The 12,409-nt window shown below is 42.5% G+C and overlaps 1 protein-coding gene across 2 annotated transcripts in view; it reads right to left on the bottom strand.

The window, feature by feature from the left end:
- The window catches only part of LOC149214388 (DHHC-type zinc finger family protein), a 260,641-nt gene that overhangs the window by 145,872 nt on the left and 102,360 nt on the right, over positions 1-12,409 (bottom strand). For both annotated transcript variants that reach the window (XM_089392284.1, XM_089392285.1), the window contains exon 7: positions 11,212-11,321. In XM_089392284.1, the coding sequence (XP_089248410.1) occupies positions 11,212-11,321 (110 nt within the window). The remainder of the gene's footprint in view (positions 1-11,211; positions 11,322-12,409) is intronic.

Here is a 12,409-nt window from a genome sequence, read left to right as displayed (position 1 = left end):
GTACTTGGTCATTCTCAAACTGAAAAAATTCTCATAAGAAGAATCGGATTGGTAACCCATCTGTATAACACCATATCAACCAACGTTGTCACATAGCAAGGCCTTGATTAACAACTCTATCTCTCCACAAGATCTAAGCTCAATGCTGGTGAGACCAATGATTTATAGACACCCTTATCATTGTCTCTCCTGGAACATACCCCAGTCGGGTTCTCAAGGCATGTTCCATCAAGACTATTCCTATCTTGGATTCTCACTCCTCAAAGAATATCGGTCCTCTATGACTACTCTTATCTTGGATGCCCTATCTCATCCTCAAAGAGCATCATATGCCAAATGATTACACAATCCTCCATTATGTCTTCCCATGTGAAGACCAAAATGATGTGTCTCTCTCCCTCTTAATTACGGAGGACATATCTATTCCAATAAAGGAATGTACTCATTCTAATAGAAGGAATGGACCTAAGCTCCCTCTTGGCTTAGAAAATTTTTGCTTCCAAGTTTCTTCAAAGTAAGAAAACTTGTTTCCAGGGCCCTTCTTAATTAGGGACCTACAACAGCTCCTCAGGTGGAGATGAACAGACAACAAGCTACTTGAAGAGCTCCTTCCTTCGATGTCATGAATTTCTTTATGGAATCTTCATCTTTTGGGACTTCTTCATAGGGCACAGACCATCCATCACTTTCATCCATGAATCAGTCATGTCATCGTTCCTTTCATCAAAAAGAAATCCATCAGTCTTCATCTGCCCTTACTTCATGTCATGTTGCCTTCTTCATACTATCTTCTTTGGAAGGATCTTACATCCTTATACATGGTTCTCTAGGAAGACATTCATAGTTCTTCCCTTGGCAATCCTGCATAAACCCATCCAAATATTTGTTCAAAAATATTAAAAACATTACCTTTGTGATGGTCTTTCATCATGACATCTTCTAGTTTGCATCAACATCTTGCATACATATCAACACATCTCCCATTTATATATTGTCAAGGGTCTCTTACCTTTTCAAAGTCTTCATATCTTCCATGGAGATATCCTAGTCAAATCTTCTTGGTCTTTCAAATGTTGATTGCCTTTTACCATGGTTGCATATTCCACAATTTCTTCCTTCCTTTCTTCACACATTTCATTCCCAGGAGCTTCCAATCAGAGTTCCTCAATTGTAGTCAACCACCTCATACTTCATTTGAGGACATATTACGTTGATTTCATCTAGTGAATATGTGACCCATGCATTCTTGCATCCCTTCGAGGGAGGATATCCTTTCTTTTGATCCTGCTCTTAAGATAGAGCATCGGTTTATGATATTTGCAACCATATGACATGACTTCCACAATATCAAATGTAAGCACACATACCTCATTTTTTTCTTTGGGTCATCCAAACTTCCTGCATCAGCTTCCTTTGAATGAAAGAGCTTCAATACCTTAATCTGCTTCACTTTTATGTCATCATATCATCATCCAATGAATTCCACAAGTTTGGAATTCTTAATGAAACACTTGCTTCCCCTCATGATCGGTGAACCTTTCAATGAAGATTCCATCTGAGAATCTTGAGGATCTAGCATATCCCTATCCAGCAGGTGTCTCCTATTGACTAATGTATGATGAGCCTTGTCCTAGATGACTTTTTCCTTATTCCCATTAGTGGCACTTGAGCTTTCAATGAGGTTTCCAAGAGCTATATCTTTCATAGTTGACTGCCATAGATTTTGTTCCAGACATCCTTCATGTTACCTATGGTGATGTCACGAGCTCTTACTTCTAATGCTTCTACCATGATGTCATTTTCTAATATGATGCATCCTATCTTATTTACAATGCTTCCTATCTAGATAGCTATAATTTACACAACTGAAGAGCACTTAGTGGAAGAGATCATCTTAGTCATAGTAGAGATCTTTTACTTCCTACCTCTTAAGCTTCTTCATCTCAAGTTCTTCCACTTCTTCGATAATATGGGCTTCTTCCTTGTTCCTCTTGTTATTGTCCTTCTTAAGTTTAAGACAATCTCTTCTATAGTGCCCATATTCTTGACATCCATAGCATTGAATCTTAGCCATGTTCTTCTTTTTTTGAGGACCAAATTTACCAAACTTTCCTTTTCTCTTTGTCATAGCAGCATGTGCTTGATTTTGCTCATTTGATCCTACATCAGTTTTTGCCTTCAGCCTGATTTCTTCAATCTTGCATAGTGACAATAGATCCTGGAAAGGTGTGGCTTCTTTCTTCGCATAAATACTTGAAGTGAAATTCCCCCATTCCTCTAGTAGTGCATTTAATACTACAGTGGTCATTTCTTTGTCAAACATTATTTCGCCCAGATCTTGAAGTTGATTTCTTATTTCATAAATCCTCATGAAATATGAGGTTATTCCTTCTTTCTTTGAAATCTTCAATTTGTAGAGTTCTTACCTTAGTGAGATAACTTCTTGTAATGTTCTTAAATAGGAATTTAAGGGATAAACCAATTAAACAAATCGTGCAACAGTGGAAAATTAAAAACATTTAGCAAACACCCATGAAACACTGTAATACTGGAACTGCTAAGCCATATTTATGAAATATGAGAGCATGAGTACAATATATAAATGGAGTAGTGCACCTGGGCTTGTCTCAAGGATAAGCTGGACCAAACCCAGGTGGTAAAATAGCTGGAAAGATGGCTGCTCAGTTGCTACTCTACCATGCTCTGTGTTGTCCTAGTACTGTTGATTTGCTGACTTCAGCCTGCTGAAAAGTGCCCAAAAACTACCCAGGAAATTATGCCCCTTTAGCCTTAGACTCCTTGGAGAAAACCCAAAATAACCCAGAAGGGAATTTCTCTGATTTTGACTTTCGATTTTCGGTCCCTTGGGAGCTGCTCTCCAGCTACCTTCCGGCGTGCTAGATGTTGGGTTGTGTTATATTCTTTCCACGACTAACCCACGTAGTGAACCGGGGGGTTAGAGGGGGGGCGGAGCCCCCCCTTTGTTGCACTGATTGCGCAGCGGGGGGGTCACAGGGGGGGCGGGTAGCCCCCCTCTACGGGGTCCAGGGCAGCTCCCCGGGAAAAAAAATTTGGACCCTATATTAGGTTGGGCGAGCCTACCTATGGTTTTCAGTCCATGGCTTTGGACGCGATGGTTTTCGGTCCATGGTATTGGATGCTTCGGCATGTATAAATATGTATTGTAACATTGAAAGGAATATAATGAAAAATCAAGCTGGTAGTCTCGGTTTTGGGATCCACTGGGAAAATCTCTGTGTATATGTGTTATGCTCTCACATTGTTTATTTTCTATGTTTTAGAATTCGTATGCAGGTAATTTCTGTACGGGGTTAAAACCTACACTAGAAAGTGCCCAAAAACTACCCAGAAAATTCTGCCATTTTAACCTTGGACTCCTTGGACAAAACCTAGAAAAACCCAGAAGGTAATTTCTCTAATTTTGACTTTGAATTTTCGGCCTCTTGGGAGCTACTCTCTAGTGACCTTTACTGACTTTCAGCCTGCTGGGAAGTGCCCAAAACCTGCCCAGAAAATTCCGCGCTTTTAGCCTTAGACTCCTTGGACAAAACCCAAAAAAACCCAGAAGGGAATTTCTCCGATTTTGACTTTGGATTTTCGGCCTCCTGGGTGGCTAAATCAACCTCTGCGTATTTTTGGCTGCCCAGAAAACACACAGTCCCTTCCTCTGCATGGCTGGCCGAGTTGTGAATCAATGCTGGAAACTCCTGTAATCTCTGTGGAACAACCTCCCTAGGGCGAGCACGGATGGTCCCCTTAAGTAGAGGTTGAATCTTCCATGCGGAAGACTCGTGGCTAAACCGCCAATACACTCGCTAAGCAGCAGAGCGTACAAGAGTGAGTTTGTTTGTCAAATATTCAGAATGAAAACAAAATAAGAGTTGATCCCTCTTTATAACTCCTTGGGCCCCCTTAGCCTCATGTGGACCATCCACCCATTCGATTTTCCCTCCAAGCATATCGAATGGCTAATTCGAACTCCTATGTGGGTGGCCCCCACATTCCACTAGCAGCTAAATAAAGTCGATTTGGCCCCTAAGTCCCTAAGTCGAAAGTGTGGGGCCCTCTTCCTTAGTCAAAAATGTGCAAAATTGTGTAGCAACACCCTGTTACTAATGTGTTTGAGAAGGGACGTGACAGTCCTCCCCTCCCAAATGTTGCTTGCCCTCAAGCAACCTCAAAGTTGGGTGCTCCAAAATATGCTCACCCTCCCAAGTGGCATCCTCGTCTGGAAATCTCTTCCAATGCACCAAACATCGCTTGTCCTCAAGCAATGCCTGAACAAACACCCTCTCTGACTATGGACCCCCACTATCATTGCAAACTTCACCAGGGTCCCAAATGTGCCATTGGGTCGTCTCTGATCGTTGTATTATCCTATAGTGAAGGAGTCCCTCGATTCCAGGATCCCAAACCAACCTGATCAACGTGAAGCCCCCCTTTCTCCACTCACTATCCTGCCAGATATGGGCATTAGAACCCCTATGTCTATCACTAATAAGTAGAGCATCCTGACGATATAAAACTCTGCCCAAATCCTCATGAAGCTACTCCACTGAATAGTCCATCTCATGTACTACAAGAGTAAACTCCTGAAGATGCAATCCAATCCTGGTGAAATTGAACCCTCGTCTACCCGGGCCTCCCCTGATCTCCTCCTGTCGATCACCCTGCCACACTGGTGAAGTTCCCCACACCATCAATGAATCACTAAAACCAAATGGAAGATCTGCATGACCCTCCCCTGTAGAAACCAGCTCACCTCTACGGGTAGTTGAACTGCTCAGCCCTGTTATGCCAAAATCCCCTGCCCATCGCAAAAGGAACCTATCCTGCTGACATCGTGACACTCTGGTCATGAATGACTGCCTAGCATGCTCATACCAGAACCTCCTCTCCCATAACTCTCGGCCATAATCTATGCGATGATCGAGGCTAGGCCAATCTTGCCAAAGTGACTCAACAGTGCCAGTGCCTATCACTCCATGGCTAGCCCAAATCCTGAGCAACAATCTGCCTTGTCCTATAGTGAGGACTTCAGTGATCGCCCATGTGTCCGCCTGTGAACAAATCAGTCTGCTTGTTATCCCGACCATGCTCACTAAGGAGTGGAGTATCCCACCAATCCATTGAATCCCTGGATCCCATAACCATATTGGAGGTCCACAAAGCCCAATCCTCTCTATATGTCACTGTGATATGCTGCTAGTTTTTGGGACCCCTTTGTGCCCGTCTCTGCCCCCTGTAGGTATCCAATAGGTAGGCACTGAGCATCAAGAACCTGTGCCGCAAATATCCAGTTATTTTGTCCCTGCCAAATCACATAGCGAGATCTGTTATCCCAGCTCCCGATGATGTGCTCGGGTACTACCAAAAGCCTAGGCATCATCCTGCTAACAATGACTATTATCCTTTGGACCTCATGCTCCCCTAATGTCCCAAGTTGTCCAACTGAAAAAGCACCATGTAACTCCCTCTCAGTCACCTCCCCAAGTGTGAACCTAGAGGTGGAACATATGCTACCTCAACAATCAACCATGCCATTCCTAAGTCTATAACCGTCAACTCATGCACCTACCAAGTGTCTCAACTGGAGAGTCTCCTCTCGGCCCATGACACGTGGTGTCTCATTAAAGTGCCTAGGGTGAGTCCCCCATGCCCTGTTGCCTGATTGGAGAGTGTCAAAGTGAAACAACCAAACTCTTCGCGATTGTAAGCAACATTGGAGGATGATGGGTGGGTATGTCCCAAAGAGTATGATCAAGGGTCTGTCGGAATGCTCAAGAGTAATCATATAGACGACCCTCTCTCCGCCTCGGGTCTGCTGATAACTCCCTCGAGGCCCTGCATCCACTAAACATGGTGTCCCCATATGCTTGACAACGTCCTCATCGATCCTAGGTGAGTTTTGTTCAATGGTACACCTACTATCCCTGTCCATAAGTCTCCCTAGAGGCAAAGCTCCAAGAGCCCATTGCATCGCATCATGTGTCACTGCATACCACCAAGTACCACCACACTCCATGAAATGCCACTATATGCCGCAACCTATCCCTATACACCACTGGATACCCCCGACTATGGCTATACCATCATGTACCCTCCTGTGTCCTGCTTGTGTCACTGCACCTGTCACTCCCCGCACGTCCTCAATGCGATGCGAGTCACTCCTCCTACCCCACAGTGTAAACCAACATGCTATGGTATACCACCATGTATCTCCATGCTCCTCTGCAGACCACTGCTCCTCGCTGCATAGCCCTGCACACCACTGGGTGTTATGGCCTAGAATTGGATCTATATGCATCTGGCCACATACCTCTATATAACACTGAATGCTACGACTTGACCTTGTGTAGTCTTGTGTACCATTGCCTACTATCATACCACCCTGTAACATATGGTATCCTATATGTGCCAAAGTGTCTACCACTCTCATAGTGACCCCACCATGACACACGTCATGTCCCCTCGTCCATCCTGGTAGACCTGAGCACCCTAACTCCACTCCTGCTAGGGGGGATATCTCTGTTGTGCCGATCGTCTGTGACCCCTGAGTTCTAAACCTCAATGGGAGAACATCGTCTCCATACAATATTCGATCTGGTGGCCTACCCATGCCACCTCCTCGAACCACCTCTTGCCAGAGAATGTTAATCATCCTGTGCCCCCATGCGCAACGAACCTGCCAAAATAACCAATGGATTCTGCTCACAACCACTAGCGTCAACTGGAGCTGCCCTAAGGAATGCATGCGCTCAGGCATGGGGTTGACTACCTCATCAATTCCATAGCCATCCCGCATGTCTGATATCGGATAGGAAGCCCTGCCTAGATCCCAATGCCAACTTGGGCCTCCAACACCCTCAATGTCTGAGAGCTCCCACTGAGCTTTACTCCGAACTACGACCATCTCCATGAGTCTAGCCCACTCCACTGAGTACCAACTCAGAATCTCTCGCCATCCAACCCCAAGAGAGGGATCGAATGCACAAAATCTAGCACATTGAACAAGCCCGACCTACGGATGTTGCATCTTGTGCAACTATGACCGTCTCATCCCACTACCTAGGTCAACGCATGAGATCTGACTAGGTAGCTCTGTCTCTCTCTCTCCAATGGGCAAAGGTGACCCAACAGCGTTGCTAACCTGATCATCCCCTTTGGTATGTCTAGACAACTCAACATGCAAGACACGCTCATCAGTCAGCTGTAGGTGACTCTCGTCCAACAACTGTGTCATAGATTTGGGTACCTCTATATCTATTGGCTCCTCATCAACAGTGGGGATGTTTCCTGACACCTCATCAATGGATGGTCCTATGGGTGTATGCTCTACATTCTCCCCCAAGGTGTTAACTAGTGCTATCGAAGTGGCCTCCAACAATGGTGACTCTTGTGCCACACTGGGTATACCAATGTGATCCTCACACTCCCACGTGTCCTCTACCTCATGTTCAATCTCCTCCTCAGGCCCCTGATGTCTAAGACCAGGTCTCCACCAGCAAAATCGTCTCCTTGACTCATCCTCTAATTGTCTCTGGCCTGCCTGCTCCTTTCCAGGAGATTTGGTGCCTTGATTCTATCGGCTTTCCCCACATAGTGTAGATGGTTGTACTCCCATAGCTTGTGCACCTCTAGTGTCTATGTTGTAAAGACAAGGATGGATCTAGTCTGAAACCTTCCCTAACTGAGCCAACCTTTCATCACTCCAACGGATTCCACACTATAATCCCTGCATACTGAATCTCCCTTGAGCCATGGGTAGTGTACGGTGTAACTCATCACTGTGCATACACGCCCAAATCTCCCATGATCTTACTGGTTACCCACAGTTGGGCCAAGATCATGCTCTGATACCACTGTAATGTTCCTAAACAGGAATTTAAGTGATAAACCAATTAAACAAACAATGCAACAGTGGAAAATTAAAAACATTTAGCAAACACCCATGAAACACTATAATACTAGAACTACAAAGCCATATATTATGAAATATGAGAGCATGAGTACAATATATAAATGGAGTAGTGCACCTGGGCTTGTCGCAAGGACAAGTTAGACCAAACCCAGGTGGTAGAATAGCTGGAAAGATGGATGCTTAGTTGCTGCTCTACTATGCTCTGTGTTGTCCTAGTAAACTGTTGATCTGCTGACTTTGGCCTGCTGGAAAGTGCCCAAAAACTGCCAAGAAAATTCTGCCCTTTTAGCCTTAGACTCCTTGGACAAAACCCAGAAAAAACTAGAAGAGAATTCTCTAATTTTGACTTTGGATTTTCGCCTCTTGGCAGTTGCTCTCCGGCTACATCTATTGACTTTTGGCCTGCTGGAAAGTGCCCAAAAACTGCCCAGAAAATTATGCCATTTTAATCTTGGACTCCTTAGACAAAACCCAGAAAAACCCAAAAGGTAATTTCTCTGATTTTGACTTTGGATTTTCGGCCTCTTGGGAGCTACTCTCCAACGACATTTGTTGACTTTCGGCCTACTGGGAATTGCCCAAAAATAGCCCAGAAAATTCCACCCTTTTAGCCTTAGACTCCTTGGACAAAACCCAAAAAAAACCAGAAGGTAATTTCTCTGATTTTGACTTTGGATTTTCGACCTCTTGGGTAGCTAAATCAACCTCTGCGTATTTCTGGCTGCCTAGAAAACACACAGTCCCTTCCTTTGCATGGCTGGCTAAGCTGTGAATCGCTGCTAGAAACTCCTACAATCTCTGTGGAACAACCTCCCTAGGGCGGGCACGGATGGTCCCCCGAAGTAGAGGTTGAATCTTCCCTGCGGAAGACTCGTGGCTAAACAGTCGGTAGACTCGCTAAGCAGCAGAGCGTACAAGAGTGAGTTTGTTTGTCAAATATTCAGAATGAAAACAAAATGAGAGTTGATCTCTCTTTATAACTCCTTGGGCCCCCTTAGCCTCATGTGGGCCCCTCCATCCACCCATTCGATTTTCCCTCCAAGCATATCGAATGGCTAATTCGAACTCCTATGTGGGTGGCCCCCACATTCCACTAGCAGCAAAATAAAGTCGATTTTGCCCCTAAGTCCCTAAGTCGAAAGTGTGGGGCCCTCTTCCTTAGTCAAAAATGTGTAGTAGCACCTTGTTACTAATGTGTTTTGACACTTCTCCTGTAGTACTCACAGAAAACAACTCTACCAATTTGTTATATATATCTTTTGAAGTGCTTAATTTTGATACATATGGGATGAGGGAGTCCTTGATGGATTCTATGAGAATCCTTTAGGCCCTCACTTCCCCTTTCATGTATTTAGCAAGTGCTTGAGCATCTTCTTTAGGAGGTTGGGTTATTGACCCCTTGATGTGTTCCATGACTTCATTCTCAATAAGGTTTAGATCTGTTCTTTTCTTCCATGCAAGAAAATTTGAAGCCCCAACTAATTTGTTGCTCTCCTTGCAAAAAGACATTTTGATAGATTCAGATGAAGTCATAAATATACTTACTTGAGTAGATGTTGCTTTCTCCACTTGCTTCCTCCTTTAACTTGATAGTGATATAGATAGTAGAAGACTACTTCTTGATATATTATTTCAAGAGTAATCCTTGATCCCTTTGGGAGAGAGATCACTTTGATGGAGTTCTTCAAAGGCTAAAGCTTTGCTTTAATGAGAGAGAGCGTGCTTCACAAACCCTTTTGAAGATGATGACGATGTTCTTTGATCTAGCCTTCTTTAGTCTTTGAAAAAGATTCTACCCCTTAGATGATGGTTGAGTGATGATCTCGGAAATGCTTCTAGGGTTTTTGGTCTTTCTTTCTGCTTCCTCCTTGATGATGATTCCAAGACTTTTGCTGAAGTAGATTTCTTCGATCTAGGGTTTTGGTATGATGTAGATCTTGAACTTTTGATTTGGTATTCTTTGACTCACTTTGATCCCTTTTTGAAACTCGACCCTTGTGTGTCTCTTTGATTAGATGCCCTCTTCTTGACTTTGTCACCTTAGCTCTGATACCATGTTGAGAAATCTAGGGCATCAATAGATAGGTGATTTCTCTACTATGATAATTGCTTGTGAGTGTCTTTTTGCTTCTTGATTATGATCTTCTCTTTCTTATGTTATTATTGTGTTCTTTTCATCAAGACAATTACCAATTCATGAACAATAAAGAGATAAGAGACACAGTATATAGGCTATCAGTCAGGGCCAAAACCTCTCACTCTTTGAGAGGAAAACCCAAACAAATTCTTCTTATAGAACCTTCAATTGATGAATACCAAGACCATGACAAAGACCCTTGACACTAGAGCCCTTCCAAGACCAAGTCACAAGCCTCCTCTTCACCCTTAGATCAACACTACTCTTCTTCTTCCTCTTCTCGGCTTCCTTCAGAATTTTGGCCTCTTCTTGTAGGTTTGCAACTCTTTTCTTCACAACAGAAACCTAGATTGGCTTTTGATCCTTCAATAGTCTCCCTTTTGGAGGGAGATTCATTTCACTTCTACTCGGCTTCTTTTAGCGAAGTCTTTACTCATACTACATCACCCTTGTATGACTGCAACCTTCAGCGTCCTTCAAATTTGTAATCTTCGCATGTGTGAGGGTAGACTAGCCCAAAAACAGTCCCACAATGACATCACTTCCTTCGCTACCTTTCTTCTTCCTTCGTTGATGTTAAGGCTCCTTCTAGGATGATTCTCGCACTTGGTTATCTCAGACTTGCTTGACCGAATTGATGTCCTCCAAATGAGGCCGAGCATTGCTATATATAGTGATTTGTCCATGACTATTAGGTCGACATGATCACTGGAGTAGGCCGACTTCATCTTTCTAGAATAATCCCTTCCATTGTAGGCCAACTTGATAGAGAACTAGTGACAAGGTCTTGGAGGGTGAATTACAAAAACAAATTTGGCTTTTACAATGTGTAACATGCCTTCAATACATGACAATGACTCTTTAGACTTTTATGACTAGATGACAAAATCCCTAAGGGCTCACAATCGGAGCCTTAACTAAAAATAAAATCTCTTGCTCATGAAACCCATGAGTCAAGCATTACAATAAAAAATATATATATATCTTTTACATAAAATGATAATTACATGTCATTATGAAGACCTAACCTAGTTACACTTTTCAACAATTAATAGAATCTACTTTTTCAAAAATATAATTGCATTTTATTCTTATATACTTTTTTCATGAACACTTGAGAATAGAGACTTACCAAAATCTGCAATGGTTGCCTTGACCTACACAGGTCCCCAGCCAGACACAATGATGATCAAATCGAAGAACACATTTCTCACAGTCATGGCAGTGTTTTGATCGTAGAGGCTGGGAAAATGAAAGAAAAAGCTATATCATAAATCATGGAAATATTAACGAAACTCCCAAAATTACCTTTAACGATGGCTATTTCTAAACTAGATAAGAGTATTTCAAGATGGGTGTTTAATAAAACAACAAATAACATAAAAATGTGAAATATAGCCGGTCATGACTATGCAAGCCTGGCCTACATAGAGATTTTAGTTTCATTCTTTATTTTAAAATGTCCCAAGTAAAACGGAGAGCAAATATAATGTGCAATAAACAATAATTCAGTTCATCAATGACGACTTATGCCACATATGCCATGTTGTTAACAAGACAGATTAGAAAGCCATACTCAACTTGACAAAGCCCGTAGATCATTAACAACCACTGTTACAAGAACAAGAATCAACCCCACACAAATGAAAAGGGGACAAAAAGTCAAAAAAGTAAAATATTTTGTTATTAAAATTAAGTAGTATTTAGAACAAGGAAACTAAATTAGTGAAACACAAGCATTGAGTTCTCAATCAAGAAATGAAGCCACTCACATGTGAAAAGATCCCAGATGAGCGGTGTAGTTTGAATATTGGCAGGGCTAGTAAGGGCAGGAAGGAGAAAAAAGATTGATACAAGATCACCAAGGAAATATTATCATAATGTATGAAACTGGAACTGGTTATGCAACACATAACAAATTAAAGCAGTTGGCTTCAGTGAAAGGATTGCTAATAAATAAGCTTTAAAAGATAGGATTTTATGTTACCTTTATAGGGACATGGATATGGATGCAAAAAACTTTTGAAGTTTGTACGATGTACCTTGAGCCTCACTTTTCCTGAGTTTTTAACAAAAATTCTAGACTGGGAATTATGTCCCCTTAATTTGATATCCAACAAAACAGGTTTCAGTTAACAGAATATATCTATTATAAAGGTCTTCTGAACTAGTTTTATATATAAAAACAAAATCAAGCCAATGTCCTTTCATACTCATTTGTATCGACAACACCTTGGTATGAAGGGGCTGCTTCTCCTTCCGGCAGTGCTGTACATTATGCTCTGTTCTTGTGGTCTGTCTTCCATGACTTTGGTATCCACTTTTCAACT

The sequence above is a fragment of the Pinus tabuliformis genome, chromosome 1_1 (assembly GCF_031772625.1).
Source record: "Pinus tabuliformis cultivar Carrire ecotype Pingquan chromosome 1_1, CPIR1, whole genome shotgun sequence".
In the NCBI taxonomy this organism is placed as follows: domain Eukaryota; kingdom Viridiplantae; phylum Streptophyta; class Pinopsida; order Pinales; family Pinaceae; genus Pinus; species Pinus tabuliformis.
The sequence above is the reverse complement of the archived record's forward strand: the minus strand, read 5'-3'. Positions and strand labels throughout refer to the sequence as shown.